The sequence below is a fragment of the Condylura cristata genome, unplaced genomic scaffold (assembly GCF_000260355.1).
Source record: "Condylura cristata isolate star-nosed mole 26May11 unplaced genomic scaffold, ConCri1.0 scaffold00012, whole genome shotgun sequence".
Lineage (NCBI taxonomy): Eukaryota > Metazoa > Chordata > Mammalia > Eulipotyphla > Talpidae > Condylura > Condylura cristata.
The window spans coordinates 51,059,936-51,075,630 of NW_004567113.1; the positions used below are offsets into that span (position 1 = coordinate 51,059,936).

The following is a 15,695-nucleotide window of genomic DNA, read 5'->3' on the forward strand; positions in this document are numbered from 1 at the left end:
CCAAGTGCCCGGCAGCTCTCACAGATGCAGCAGGCCCTGGAGCAGTGCGCCAGCAGCTACCGGGAGGACCTGCAGCAGCTCAGGGATCTCTCGAAGCAGGAGAGGGAGAAGCTGCAGCGTGAGCTCCAGGAGACGGTGCGGCAGAACCAGGCGGCTGAGGCACAGGTGGGGGCCGCCCACCAGCGAGCCCTGCGCCTGCTGGAGAAGGCCCAGCAGCAGGAACTCTGGGTGAGGCCTGCGCTCCAGTCCACGTCTCACTGAGCACCCGCCACGCCTGGCTTCTCGTCCACCTTCTCCAGCCCCCACTGAAGCCCCACAGAGTCATTATGAGCCATTTTTATCCATTATCATCCATTTTCCAAATGAGGGAAGTGGCTCTGGAGGCCCTGCGGACTTGCTAAGGGCCACACACCAAGGAGTCAGAGTTTGTGGGGCCTTCTGTGCTGCTTCTCCCCACCTGCCTTGGGGGTAGCCTGGGCTCAGCTGTCTGCTCTGCCCCTGCATGGACCCCCAAGCCCAGGGCTGTGTCCCCACAGCCTCTTGGGGGACCCCACCCACTCCAGCCCTCAGCCCTGATGTCCTGACTCTCAGAAGACGAGGTGGTGGTATTAATCACTCCCGCATGGTACCTGTGCGGCCTTGGGATGGGTCATTCGTTTCTCCCAGCCTCAACATACTCACCTGAAAGTGGGACCCTCAATTTTCCGTGTTGGAAAAGGCCGACTGTATTAGTTTTCTTTGCTCCTGTAGCAAATTGCCCTGGTGACAGGACATTCCAGATGTATTATCAGACACTCCCGGAAGGCCAGAGTCCCTGAAACCAAGGCATGGGTGGTGGTGGCCCTCCTGGGGTGCTAGGGGAGGGTGGTTCTGCCCTTTCCAGCTGCCAGAGGCCACCCACTCCCACTGGCTCCTGGTGCCTTCTGCATATCAAAGTACTGGGCTGCATCTTCTCTGAGTGTTTGACACATAACAGCTCCCCAGTTCATGGATGTCTGCGTGAAAGAATGATTGGATAAAAGATGAGGCATGAAAATGAACCCAGGGCAGAGACTCAACTCAGGAACCTTGTAGACTGGGGGGTGTGAAATCCGTGGGTCCTCACTCCCACCGTTTCTTCTGTGCTCAGACACCGGTCCTGGACCCGTCACAGACATTCCTCCTGCCTCTCTGGTCCTGGGTCAGATGCAAGGCGCCTCTTGCGTGTGTTGAAACTGGAGCCAACCAGTCAGTCTGACTTGCTTTCTCTTTCCCCCTCCTCCTAACACCCAATTCCCAATGAGTGGCCCAGGTTGGTCCAGTCAGGAGGTAGAGTCACACGACACAAAACAGCTGCTGTGGTCAAGCCATCGCTGTCATCCCGGAGGGGCGGGACCTCATCCACTGTCGCGGAATAAGCTGTCCAGGGAGGGTGTGTGCCACAGGGCCCGCACAGAGGAGCTTGCCAGAGGCACCAGGTCTCCCCTTCTGAGCCCATCCTCATGCCTCTGCCCGCACTTCTGCCCACAGGCCACAGAGGAGCGCCTGAAGAAGAAATCCAGCCACAGCCTCCAGCTCCAGCGCCAGGCACATCAGCTGCAGCTCCAGGCCTTGGAGGAAAAGGCCCAGCAGGAGCTCCAGGGGCAGCTGGAGAGGATGCAAGGCCAGCAGGCTCTGCTGCTAGGTAGCCATGGGCATCCTCCGGGGGGACGAGCAGCCAGGCCAGGGAGGCTGGAGCACTCAGGCCTACAGTCCGCCCTGCCTCAGACACCAGCCAGCTGCGAGACCCAGAGTGGACACTCTCGGCCGCATTTACAGTGGCTACAACTGACCTCTCTCCTCAGGCTGGTGTGGGCCTGATGTTGAGTGTCACGTGCCTGGCACGATAATTGGGCCCAGGGATGGTGGTCGCAGTCCTCACTGACTGTGACCTGGGGCAAGTACAGAACTGCTCTGTGCCTTAGTTCCTCATCTGTGAATAATGGGGGTTGCTATGGTGTCCACTTGTTGGGCTGTTAGTAGAATTATTGATGGCTGTTTGGGCTGGGGTGCAGGGCTGGGGTGCAGGGCGGCCGTGCAGGACAGCTCTGCAGTTTCGCCGTGACTGCGTGGCACAGCTGCCTCCAGAAGTCTTGCGCTTTAGAGATCATCTCGCCCACATTTTCTCCATCACTTTTATCTTCTTTCTTCCTCTTACACGCTCCCGTCCTCTTTCGTGCGAACCATTAAAGGCCACACTGGCCTAATCGAGCCTCTTCAGGCAATGTTGCTGTTAAGGGAATTCTGGGGAAAGGCAGTTGCTTCGCAGTAAGATCTGCTGCTGCCTGCCCGGGTCTCCCCTAGACCGCAGGTCTACTGACCGCTCGTTTCTGGAGAGTGATGTGGGGAGCAGGAAGGGGAGTGCTCCCCAGGTCCCCCGGTAGCAGCCACCCTGGAAGGGAGGGGTCCCCGGGGCAGATACTAAAGTTAGCAGCATCTAAGGAAGATGTGCTCCCCGAGATAAAACGCAGGCTGTGCTGGGAGGCTCAGGCACAAGACCCCCCAGTCCAGACCAGACTGGACACTCCTGGTGACTCTAACACCCAGAGGGACAGATGTCTTTGTCACGCCCTCCCTGGCCCCGCTGACCCCAAGGCAGCCTGGTGCTGTGGTGGACAGAAGACTCAGCATCCTGAGTCCGGCCACAGCGCTGTCAAGGGTCTGTGTGGGCTATGGGACGGTCACCCCATAGCGAGGACAGATGCTCAGAGGTCGCAACAGGAAAGTACCAAATTTACTGGCACTTAAAATAGTTCCATTTTAAAATTTATTAGCTCACTGAAGACATCTACTGAGTCAGAAATGACTCAGTTTGAAGCTACTGTTTCTTCATCGTTGATGGTGCTGGGCTACCTCTCGGGGCACAGTTAGGCCAGCAGGCGTCACCCGCTATCCGCAGAGCAGAAATTCAATTTCTGGCTTCACTTTTCCCTCCTGAGTGAAGGAGGGCCTGCACATTTTCTCCTGGATGATTCTGGCTTTGCCCCAGGCGAAACACTAGGAGTCTGCAGTGGCCTCCTGCCTCACCAGCCCGCCAAGGCCCCACACTCATGGAAGAAGAACTTGTAACAGAGAACTTATCTCTGTAAGAGCTGAGATATAAACCAGAACCTAGCGTGAGGCTTATAACCCAGGTCCGCTGATAACTCCCGTCTCCCCCTGGTTCTCTGCGGAAGCCCAGTGCATCTCAGGACCCTGTGCTGGCCTTAGGCTGCCACACCCTGGCCCACCGCCCCTCCAACCCAGCCAGCCGGGGCTCGGCAGTGAAAGGGACCACTTGAGCTACTGAAGTTGACTTCAGGTGCTGTGTGGCTCTGGGCTACTTACTGACCCTCTCTGAGGCCAGTTCGCTCATGAAGTGGGGAGAGACAGGATGACTGCCAGGCTCAATGGACACAGCTTCCAAGGCGTTGGCACACTGAGCGTTAGCACAGTCCTTACTGACAGGGCTCTCCCGGCTCCACAGCGAGGGGGCCATGCTCTGACGTGCCTAAAGCAGGCAGCCAAACCGTGACCCTCGGTGGGTCAGGCGCGTTCTATGCGATCAGGACGTTTTTGCTTTCCTTGGGGTGGGGTGATGGGGCTATGGCCCCTGTACGCTGAGGAAGGCCTGTCCGCGGTTCGGTTGTTACTGTCACCTTAAGTTTGGGGACCCACTGAAGCCTGGAGCCCTCCGCCGGGGCTGCCACTCGGGACACCTCAGCCTTCCCCTGCCTGAGCTCCCACCCTCTCCCACCAGAGGCCCTTCGGAAGGAGCTGTCGGAGCAGCGGGCGGCCTGTGCTGAGCACCAGAAAGACTTGGAGGTGCTGCAGGCAGAGCTGAGGGCTCTGGGCAGCTTGGGCAGGCAGCAGGCCAGCGCCCCGTGTCCAGGGGACAGCGAGGACCCCACCGTCGCCACAGAGGTCAGCACCCCTGTCCGCCACCTCCGTGCCCACAGGAGCAGATCGGGGCTCGGGGCGCTCCATCCTCCCCCGTCTGGAATTGGGGTGGGGGGCCCCTCCTTCCACCTGAGAACTAGACGGTGAAGCCAGGGAGCATGGGGTGGATGAGCGAGCCGCCCACCCGCCAGGCCTCACCTTCCCTGGCTGGGGAAGCGCTGGGCCCTCTGTGAGGACCAGCCAGGCCTCCCTGGTAACCTGCACAGAGAAATGTTAGCGAGTAGCAAGGAGGATGAGAGGCCGAGGGGCACCGGCCTGTCGCTGTGTTCCCACACATCATGGCAGCAGCTAAGTCCTGTCCAGCCAGAACAGTTCTACGGGTGCACCAGAACGGGCGGCGGGTACCTGTCACTCCTGAAGCGCCAGGCTAGATGCATGAGAACGGGAAATGTCCGGCTGAACCCGATTTAAGCCGCGTCCTGGTCTGCCCTGCATTGCTGCGCTTCCCAGGCCAGCCTGGCTAACTCCAAAGCAGGCATTGACGGGACCAGGCGATCACCGGCTGTCAGAGGGCAGGGCCATTAGGTGGGAGCAGCGTCAGGGAGCCGCGATTCCTAGAGATGGGGAGGGGAGTGGGAGTTGGGTGCAAGTCTTCCTGCCTATCTGTTCAGCAGGTCTTTATTTATACTGTTTAGCAAGAGTTAGTTACAATAATGCATCAGGTAAGTTAATAAGAAATCAACATAAAGTTCTAAAGGAAGAGGGGAACATGCATCCTCTTCCTGTCTCTTTATGGCGCACTAGACTGTACATCTTGGTGATAATTTTCATGTATGCGGATGTTTAACGATGACTTCAAAGGATAAGGGGTCAGGGAAAGGATGTTAGCAAGGGATTTAGGAGTCCTAGAGAAGGAATAAATTGTGTTAGCAGAGTCATCAGTGATAGTGTAGAGAAAAGTGAATGGCTAACTTAAGGCTAGCGGAGAGTAGCTAGTGTTTGTTTTAGGAAAAAGTGAATTAAGACTAGCAGAGAGTAGTTAAAGATTGTTTAAGAAAAGGGTAAATTAAGAGGAAGTCACATAGTTATGTATTCAGCAAAACCTGTGTCGATAATGTTAGGAAATTTTCCATGGGTCCTTATGCCCTGGGAGTTGTATCTAAGATTTGCTTGTTGTCATAAAATACCAAGGAAGGGTCCCATGAGCCCCGATGCTCTGGGGGGGTCTTATGTCTCCTGGAGTTTGCCTTTTGTCTCCAGATACAGAGGAATTTCCTGCCCTGGGCTCCCCTTCAGGTAGCCAATTTGAAGCTAAGGCAATCCAGTTGCAAACTGATGTTGCTCAGCATACTTTTGGTATTATGATTACACAAAAAAGGCAGGTTGTGACACAAGTTAGCAATGGAAATTCTGATTTTTCAGAGCTTTCCCCCCACCACCCGGAATCTGTCAGTCGACAGAAGTTGCACAGCTTGTGTCAAGGGATGTTTGCGCTCCGGCTGCTCCAGCATCCGGGGCACAGCACCGCCCCAGCCCCCCCATGCCTTGTCTGCATTGCATCCCTTGAAACATCTCTCCCTGGTGCTTTCTCACCAGGATGCGGGGGGCACTGGCCAGACGGGCTCCCCAGTCAGCGCCACTGACCAAGGTCCGAGCGAGGGAGGAGGCCTCCGGGAGGAGAACGCGCAGCTCAAGGACGCGGTGCAGCGGCTGCAGGCTGAGCTGGAGGCACTGCAGCGGGAGGCGCTGCCCTCCGGGGACCCCCACAGGTGGGTGTGCACCCCGCCAGCTTCCCACCTCAGCCCCGACACTGCCCACGCCCTCCGGTGACGGGGGGGTCTAAAATCGGCCCCCACTGGGGTCTCCCCAAAGAGGACACCCCTGCATTACTCTTAGCTTTCCACTGGTATTGCCATGGCCGGTGGAAATTCCTGGGGTGCAGGGGGCTCGAGATCTCCAGGCTCCCCTGCCCGGTGGCAGGCATCCCGGGCCCCTGAGAACCAGGGCGTGTACAGAACTGGACCTAAGCAAACCCGAAGCACTCCAGAAGCCTGTCTGAGGGAGGAGCGCGAGGGGGTGTCCAGGCAGTGCTATCCGCTCCTCCCTCGCTGTGGCCCCACCTGGGAATCGCCCCCTCCCGCTGCTGCAGGTCACAGACAGGTGTGTGCTGCGGGCTTGGCATGGCCAGGTGTGGAATGCAGCCAGTCAATGCGGTGGGCAGTCTCCCCTCCTGATCTGGTTGGACAGCCACTTTTTTTTTTCTTTCTTTTTTTTTTTTTTTGATTTTTTTTTTATTAAAAAGTTTATTTTTACATCATTTTGCACATTTTTTTTTCATCTCAATTGTAATCCCCACGGGTTTCCCATCACCAAATCACCCCTGTGCCACCACCATAGTCCCGTGCATTTCCCTCCCTTCCCCCCCCCCCGTTTTTGATCCCATTCCCCACTCCACCCCCACAGAATGTCTCTGGTCTATGGTTGTTCATTATTTTTGTTATTTTCTCGCCTGGTCCATTATACTCCTGCTATGAGTGAAACCATCCGGTATTTTTCTTTCTCTTTCTGGCTTATCTCACTCAGCATGATCTTTTCCAGCTCCATCCAAGTTGCTGCAAAAGACATGTGTTTCTCTTTTTTGGTTGCTGAGTAATATTCCATTGTGTATATGTACCACATCTTTCTAATCCAGTCATCTACTTTTGGGCATCTGGGCTGCTTCCATGTTTTTACTTTTTTTTTTCTTTTAAAAGATTTATTTATTTATGCAGACAGAACTGGGGTGTAGGTCAGAGGTTCCTCATCTGGTTTTTTAAATCTTTAAATCACAGTGCCGTCTGAACCTGCTGCGCCACCAGGGAGGGCCCTTCTGGTTGCCACCTGCCTGGTCACCTTGCTCCTCCCCCGCCCTTCTGCCTCTGGCAGGTTTATCACTGCAAATGTGATTTTGTTAGGGTGCAGGGCTCTCCAGGGTCTGTTTCTCCTTGGGGGAGCTTTGGCATTTTCCCATTTCATCTCCATGTTGGAGTGTCCCGGCTCCCCAACCCCCTGGCATAGAGTCGCCCAACGTGGAATGAGACCCCGGGCTCATGCGGAAGACAGCCTGTGCCCACCTGGCCAAGCTGGGGCTCCTCAAGTCCAGTTACTGACCTGGGCAGGTCACTGGCATAAGGGGGTCAGCTCAGAGGAGGGATCCCTAATGGCTTGGGTCACAGCTCCCCCCGCCCCCACCAGGGGATGGAGTGACACCGGCATGCACATGTGCTTTCTGAGGGTGACAGGCCCCTGCGGGTGGTCTGTGGGTCCCCAGTGTCCTACCCTAGGTTAAGAGAAATGACAGCTGGTGGCTGCAGACAGACTGTTCTGCGGGAGGGTTAGCATGATTCGGCCTGTGGTAACCCTGTGAGGAGGCGCTATGTCACCTCCACTGAGCAGATAAAGAGACTGAGCCAGTGCGCTCACCCGAGGCCTCGCAGCTCGGAAGCTCGGCGGAGGCTCGCTCCGCTCTCCCAGCCCACACCACGCCAGCAGCCTTCCCACCCAGGACTGTCTCCCACATGTCAAAGCACCCGCTGTTCCGTAGTGGTGGCCCAGACCCCGGGCTGCCCAGCTGAGAGAGCTTTCCGGGAGCCCGGCCCCGCCGGGACGTGCTCCACGTCCAGACACTGCTCTTGCTCCGATTTACCCTCCGTGAATGTGGGGTGGGAACTGCTGAGAAGGGGCCCCACAAAATGGACTTATGAACCTGCAACTCAGAGACCCCAGGTCTCCCTCCCATGTGGTCCTCACCTCAGATGCACCTCTTCTTCCCCACTCATTGCACCCAGCAGATGGGGGAACCCCAGGGTCCAAGAGGCTCGGCCCCACGAACCGAACAAGCCCCCTGTGCTTCTGTCCACCTGCAGGCCGCCGGGGGAGGACCAGCGGGCCCGGGAAGTGGAGCTGCTGCGGCAGGAACACCGGAAGGAGATGCAGGCCATGGTGGCGGAGTTCAGCGCCGCCCAGGCCCGCCTGCAGGCCCGGCTGGCCGCCCTGGAGACCGAGTAAGCGGGGCACAGCGGGACTGGCGGTACCGTTCTACTGGGGCGACCCACCTGCTCGTGGCCCCTAGTCTGCAGCTGTTTATTCACTCAGAGTGAGTATGTGCCCTGCGCATCTTAGGCTCTGGAGCTACAGCGGGGAGCAGTGCCCCTGCAGCCCACACAGGCCCGCGCACATTAGAAATAACAAGCAGCAAGTATTTCCCTTCAGGTCAGCTGATGGAAGGACCTGATTCCGGAGAGTGGAAGGAGTGCGCAAGGAGGGCTTTTTCAAGGGGGCTTAAGCCCAAGGGGGTGGGGGTTATACCTGGGGCTGCTTTACCTGACCAATAGCCGGAAGGCCCTTGTGGCTCCAGGGGGATGAGTGAGCAGGTGAGTGGTAGGATTTGACCTTGGCGGTTAGCTGGGACCCATGGGAGCGAAACCCTGGAGGGCATCTGGGTGTGTTCTGAGTACCAGGGGAAGCCAGGGCCAGGCTCTGAGCAGGACTGACATGGCCTCACCTACCTTTTAGCGGGGTCACTTCTGACTGCACAGAGAAGAGATGGGGGCTGCCGGTGGGAGGGGAGGTAGCAATCCAGGTCCAGACAGTTGAGGTCCTTTGCCCAAAGTGAAGCGGCAGTAAGTGAATTTAAACCCTTTGCTTTCTTAAAACCGGCTCACCACTGTCTGCAGTGGAAAGCGAGTTACCCAAAATCTGGAGTGAAAGGCTTCACTGGCTACCATCGAATGGGCTCATATCACATAGCAGGTGCCAGGGACCACACAGGGACCGCTCTCTGGCATCCACCATTTCCCGCACCTTTTTTTTTTTTTAACCAAGATATTTTTTTAAAAAGATTTATTTATTTATTCATACATATAGAACTAGGGTACAGGGTGAGAGGATTCACCAGAGACAGAGAGAGGAGCAGAACAGGCAGATCTACGAAGTAGACCGCTGAGGGGAGTGGTGGGCGGGCGGGTCAGGAGAGGTCTGACTCGCCATGTGGCCACCTCCACATGGCCACCTCCACATGGCCACCTCCGGGGCAGGTGGGAATCGAACTCATGCAGAAGCAGCTTTAGATCATCAGTGCTGTGCTTTAACCCACTGCGCCACCAGGGAGGGCCCTCCTGCACCTTTTAAAGGGGGAACTGAGGGTCCTGGTGAAATTCTGCGTCACAGAGCTAGAAAAAAAGCAGAGATGGGATTAGAGCTCAAGTCAAAGACTACACGGCCATGGCCTCCGTGACAGTCTCTGGGTCCTCTGCACCCACCATCTGGGAGTTCCTTCTCTCTGGCTTCCTGTGGAGAAGGCCTGTGGGTACCTGTCCCCTCTCCCCCAGCCCCACTCGCCCCCTCCCCCAGGACTTACTCGTGCCATTTGCGGAATGGCCAGCAGATGGCGCCAGAGCCCCGCGAGCGGTCTCGGAAGCTGCGGGCCTGGGGAGGGTGGTGACTGGCCGCAACTGCTTCTCCGAGCCCCGGGGAGCGCAGCATCCGTGCTTCCTCGGCACAGCTCCGCAGCCCGGGGCCTCAGGCCGAGAGCTGGGGTCCTGGCTTTCCCCACAGCTCTGCAAACAGCTAACGCGCTGGGAGGCCCTGAGCTGCAGGTGCAGAGGGCCTTGGTGTCCCTTCAGGTGGACAAAGAGCAGTAGCTGGTCAGGCAAGCACCCCGCAGGGCGCCCTCCGCGTCTTCTTCTCCCTCCTCACGGCGCAGGTGCAGAAAGGACTAACACCATGTTTGCTTGAAACAGGCTGAAAGATTCCGGGGAGAAGCCAGGGAAGGGGGCGTCCCGGCCCGAGGACTTGCAGCTCATAGGCCGCCTGCAGAGCCTCTTGAAAGAGAGGGAGGAGATCATCAAGCAGCTCTCGGTGAGGGCAGGGCGAGGGCGCCTGGCCAGCCGCTGGTGCAATCCTTTTGGGGGTGGGGGAGTTCACTTTGCACCTGGAGAAAGCTTGGCCCCCTGACCATAAAACTCCTTACAAAGGATTCCTGGGGTGACTTTCCTATGAAATCCAATACCAAAACCCTGCTAAAAATTTTCACACAGGAAAACAGAAGGCCCAGAAGCCACTGCCCCAACCCTGAGCGTTTGCCTCGTCGCTGTTGGCGGTTATCACCGTTATCTTAGAATTTGGGGAAATCCAGGCTAGCATTCAGGGCGTTGGGATTCTAGTAAATCAATCAAACCCAAGTCAAATCAATCAGCCACCTTCCAGTCCCCAAAGAGAAGGGTTCCCACTCACTGACTCCGGATCGGCAGACACCCAAGCCCCGGCCTGTCCTGGGAAGCCCCTCGCCCCTGCAGCCAGCCAGCCCGCCCCCTCCCGTCCCGGCCACCTCAGCCCTGGCTTTAGACTCAAACACAGCCCCCTCTTCCACACACACAGCTCTCATAACTCCCATTGTTAGGCCCCTAGGCCCTTCTGTCTGCAAGCCCCTGGCCCGGCCGCCCTCACTTGCTGAGGGCCACCTTCACTGCGGTCACTTGGGGAGGGTGGGGGATTGTTTTTTAAAAAGAAGTTTCTCTTTGAGATAGGTATCAGTGGTTTCACAGACACAGGAATTTGCTTAGCCATAAGTCAGCACAGAAAACTGGACAGTGGCACAGGCGGTGAGGCCCTCACCAGGCCCTGGGGGCTTCCCATCCTTGCCCTTAACTTGAACAGACTCTTGAAAGCTCCTCTCTGAGGCTGAGGGGGCTGAGGTCTCCCCTGTCTGCTGTGCTGTCCCAAGCAAGCAGGCCCTTCCTTTGCCAGAGGGGCCTGGACACCCCACAGGTGCCCCCACCGTCCGAGGGGGGGAGCCTGGTTCCCTGGCCTTCCTCTGCCGTCATGCGCCTGCTCTGACACTTGTCTGCCCTGTCAGGAGGAGCGGAGGCTTCACTGCGCGGCCTTCCCCGGCGCCGTCTCCCACCGGAATCGCTCCTTCTCTTTCAATCCTCACCCCGGGTACCTGACCCCGTCCATGAAGGTAAGGCCACCAGCTTGGTCCAGGTGCATTCCAGGCGTTTGCTGGAAAACAGGGTCTGCAAGTATTGGACAGTGTGTGTGTGTATCTGGGTGAACTATGTGAATTTGAACTTTTTTTTTTTTTAATATTTATTCATACAGAACTGGGGTACAGGCCAGAGATGCAGGGGCGGAGGGTGAGAGGCTCCACCAGAGACAGAGTGGGGAGCAGAACAGGCAGATCCATGAAGTACACTGCTGAGGGGAGCAGCAGGCAGGTCAGGAGAGGTCTGCCGCGCCATGTGGTCACCTCCGGGGCAGGCGGGGATCGAACCCATGCGGAAGTGGCTTTAGATTCTTAGTGCTGCGTTTTAACCCGCTGCGCCAACAGGGAGGGCCCGAATTTGAACTTTTTATGGGCGTTTGTGTTGCCCAAATTTCCCATAAACGAGGGTGTCACTGTCAGTGACTGCTAGAGTTGATTGGGGGGGGGGTGCGGGAGGGCGGAGAGGGACTAGAGCAGAAATCTTGCACTTCTTAACTTTATTTCCTTGTTTGTTTGGGGAAGTTACAGTTCACATCCAGATCTCTCATCTGCTAGCAAAAACTGCTACAGGAAATTAGGACCTTTTTATAGCTCACAGAACAACACACCCAGCCTGAGCTGGACTGACAGAAGGCCCAAAGCCACAGCTCCAGCTGCAGCGTCTGGCCCATTGCTGTTGCTGGTTATGCCATTATTGTTTTGAAATTTGGGGAAATCCAGGCTAGCTTTCAAGTTGTTTGAATTCTAGTAGAATCAGTCAAACCTATTAAACCTCATCACATCAGACAAACAGCCACCTCTCAGTCCCCCAGAGAGAAAAGTCCTCACTGTCTGAGTCCGTATCCAGCAGACACCAAAACTGGGGTTCATTCCTGGCTTTACAGCACTCTCTCACTGTGACAAAGTGTATGCTTCATCCCAGAAATAGGGGACAAGATGTCTGCTGGATATATGACACATTCCAAAATCTAAAAAGAAAGTTGAATTTGCACGACAGATTCCCCAGAAGTTTCTGATTAGCAATTGGGAGCCTGTGTGTTTTTCAAAAACCAAGCAAATGACAGAAGACCATGCTTTCACATAACAATCACTTTACTTTACGAATAAAGTGGCCTCCGCACCCCGTCAGCCTGGCTGGATAGGCCTCATTTCCCATTTTTCTTTTTGGTAAGCGTATGTTCCGTTTTCTAAGAAATTGGCCAAATATCCTCCAGAGTGGCTGTGCCGTGTTGTGACCCACCAGCAGTGACTGAGTTCCTGTTACTCCCCTCACCCCACTTTACTTGGTGGGTTTTGGCGCTTGAATAGGAGTGTGGCGGTGTCTCGTAATGTTAACTTATATTTCCCTAGTGATCTTCTCTCCATGTGGCTCTCTGCCGTATGCATCTGTCCTTGGCGAGGTGTCTTGTCTGGGTCCATTTTTTGTTCTTGTTTATTGATCTTTTGATTGTATGAAATGCTTTGATGTTTATGTACCTCTAACCTCTTATAGCTTATTTTCTCATCTTTTGCATCTCTGAAAGTGAAATGCCTGGCTGCCTTTGTCTAGGAAATGAGGAAGCTGTAGTCCTTTGAACATCTTTAAATGCTTCCTGGACACATGCATACACGCTCTCTCTCTCTCTCTCTCTCTCTCTCTCACACACACACACACACACACACACACACGCGCGCGCGCGCACGCGCGCACTGCTCTCCCAATCCCATCTCTAGAGTAATTCTGGAATCCTGTCTCTTTTGTGTCCTGACTTTCCTCAGCTTGACTCTTGCAGTACTGACTCTTTGGAGTGGCACTAACGGGCCTTTCATGTACCTCATGCAGAAAAAGAAGATGGAGGAGGTGCCCAGCCGGGTGGTGAGCGTGCCCAACCTGGCTTCCTACGCCAAGAACTTCCTGAGCGGCGACCTGAGCGCGAGGATCAATGCCCCCCCCATAACCAAGTCCCCCAGCCTGGACCCAGGCCCCAGCTGTGGCCGGCCGTACAAACCCAGCCAGTCTCTAGATGTGAGAGCCGCCACCAGGTAGGGGCGGGGCTGGGCTTCCTCTCCCTGTGTGCCAGAGGGAGATTCAGGTTTCTTCTTGGCATTTGTGCAGATACAGGAAGTTGCAGCACAAGTCCTGCCTCAGACAAATTACGGCCCACTCGGAAGGGAGGGTTGCGTCAGCAAAGGGAACTGTGCCATTCTCTGAGAGAGGTACCCTTTCTGGCACCCAGTTCCAGAACCTTTTACAGGGTGGTAAGACTGAGGCCACCAAATGGGTCAGGTCAGGTCAGTGTGGGTCACACAGGTGGATTATCGATACCTGTGACAGGCTGGGGTCTGGATTCTTAGTTGTGTGACTGTGGGCTGCTCGCCTGCCCTCTCTGAGACTCGTTTCCTCACCTCTAAAATGAAGACAGAGCCTCCCTGAGGTGTGGGAGTTAAAGTCTTGGTGCTATCAAGGTATCCCCTACCTTGGTGGCGCGAGTTCAGTCCCCGGCCAGGGAGGGACCCACATGGCGCAGCAGACCTCTCCCGTCTCGCCCGCTGCTCCCCTCAGCAGCGTGTTTCACTAGATCCACCCGTTCTGCTCCCTGCTGTCTCTAGTAAACCCTCTCATCATGCCCACCCCCACACCTCTGGCCTATACCCCACCCCTGTGTGCACAGATAGAAATAAATCTTTTAAGAAAATGAAGATAAGCTACCCCCTACCTCACCTGACGGAAACTTAAGAAATCAGCTCACGGGATGGACCCAGGATAGACTAACGCACAGCAGCGTTAGTGCGCTTCTGCCAGGAAGCCTGTTGCTCCGGCTTACCACACCATCTCAGGAGCGTCGGGCCTTTTATCCTGTGGCGGATCATGCGTGTGATGAGCTAACCACCTGTTCCCCCCAAATGGGCTCTCTGCACTCGCCTTCCAGGGCAGGCACTTTTCCTGTTTGTCCATGTGTGTTCCTACCCAGCCCTTCTTTCAGAGCAGAATTCTCAACTCTGGGCTTTGAAGTTTACATTTCAGAAAGGGGTCCTTTGAAAATGTTCCTTTTTCAGTGGCCAGGCCTGCCCCTGGACATGGTGGGGTGGTTGAGGGGCCCTTTGCTTGCACCCCCAAGCACCCCGTTAACCAGAAGAGCCCCACTATTTCGCGTACCTGTTGAAAGCCACGTCTCTCCTTTTCCTAGAAAGTGTCACAAATGTAGAGGCCACTCAGGCAGGCATCCCCTGTCTATTTCTGCTGTTTCTCCTTCTTAACGTATCGGGCTCATGTCACAGCCTGATCAAGGAGCAGCTCAGTCACCTCAGATAATGTTTGAGAAGCATAAATCACCATGCTGAGCTGCTGAACCACGCATTCTTTTACTGTCGTTATAGTTTATTGTTTAATTTGCACCTGAACCAAATAGTAAATGTTGCAAAATACCGGTCTCCCATAAAACAATGGGTCCCTTCTGTTTTCCAAGCTGGACTTGGAAGCTCCTTCCACCCCCAGCCTTCACAGCACACGCCCACTCGGGTCTCCTGAAGAGTCCAGCAGCCATTGTCTTTCCATGAAGAGATGGTTGAGTATCAAGTTGTTTGAATGATTTTCAGCACCATCTAAGAAATCTGCTTGTTTGTTTCCAGGCCACAAGATGGTGAAACAGCCCAACCCAAAGAAGCCCAGCAGAAGCAGGGCTCAGCGCCCCAGGAATGGTTCACCAAGTACTTTTCCTTCTGAACTCGTCCTCGGGATACATGTCACAAGGACATTTGAAGGACATTTCTCTGAAAGCATCTGATTGAGAGGATGGACATCAACACTAATCAACCAAATAACTTGCTTGTAATGTGATTCGTATGTGGCGGCCACGCGAAGTTCCGGTGCTAACATTTCATACTCTTTCATAGTGACACCAGTTCCTTACAGAAAATTCTCAACATTAAGATAAACCAGTGTAACCACGGGCCAAGGGTCACGCCACTGGGGGTTGACTGTTGTATTTGTAGTGTCTGAAAGGTGGTGTCCTCTTTGTGGGATAGCAGATGACTTCCTGGTCTCCCTTTAAAAAGTGGTTTCATGTTTCCTTAGGATGATCATCTCCGCTTGAAAAGATGTTTCTGTGTAAGTGATGTAATTGCAAATGTACATCTCCCCTCAATAGAAAATGAGACAAAGCTCCACGTAACCAGGAAAGACGTGGTTCTCCCTGGTAAAACAGTTCCGTTTCAATGCCTGTAGTGCAACGTGCTCAGCTGTGAAGGCTTCCAGACCAGCTGTTGTTTGGAGTCAAAGATCTACTGAGCTTCCTGCTCTGGGTGTGGACTGTCCTCCACGTGTGGCGTGGCCGGGCAGTCAGCCTCCAACACGTGGCTGAGCTGGCGGTGCCGGCTGCTGTCGGCTCACACCTGCCGGGCGGGGTGGGGGTCCCCGTGCAATTAAGACTCGCCTCAATACAACTTTATTGGGCAAAATGTATTCTCCATCCTTTGGTGCTGGCCCGGCATGGGGCCCTAAACAGTTTATTCTGTGCACTGTCAAATCTTTGCTCTTTGAATAAAACCTCAAATAACTGGGCAATAAAGATGATGGTGGCTTGTATTATTTCTCCATAGAAAGGTGACATGGGATGAAGCCAGCCTGGAGTGAAAGTTCACATTAACTTCACCTCTTCTCCAGATCAAAAGTAGCTGTTTAAGACTGACATCACTCGAGAAAGGCAATTACGACTCACGCTCTCGATTTAAAGGTAAATATGCTGTTTAATCAAAACACATAGCATGAATATTTTCAATGGAAGTATGCACTACC

The 15,695-nt window shown here is 55.0% G+C and overlaps 1 protein-coding gene across 1 annotated transcript in view; it reads left to right on the forward strand.

The window, feature by feature from the left end:
- The window catches only part of FAM184B (family with sequence similarity 184, member B), a 62,129-nt gene extending 46,631 nt beyond the window's left edge, over positions 1–15,498 (forward strand). Inside the window, exons 10-18 of the mRNA XM_012724035.1 lie at positions 25–228; positions 1,510–1,663; positions 3,758–3,921; positions 5,494–5,666; positions 7,803–7,940; positions 9,678–9,795; positions 10,793–10,897; positions 12,744–12,943; positions 14,531–15,498. Coding sequence (XP_012579489.1) covers positions 25–228; positions 1,510–1,663; positions 3,758–3,921; positions 5,494–5,666; positions 7,803–7,940; positions 9,678–9,795; positions 10,793–10,897; positions 12,744–12,943; positions 14,531–14,624 — 1,350 coding nt within the window. The 3' untranslated portion in view covers positions 14,625–15,498. The remainder of the gene's footprint in view (positions 1–24; positions 229–1,509; positions 1,664–3,757; positions 3,922–5,493; positions 5,667–7,802; positions 7,941–9,677; positions 9,796–10,792; positions 10,898–12,743; positions 12,944–14,530) is intronic.
- The last annotated feature ends 197 nt before the right edge of the window (positions 15,499–15,695 follow it).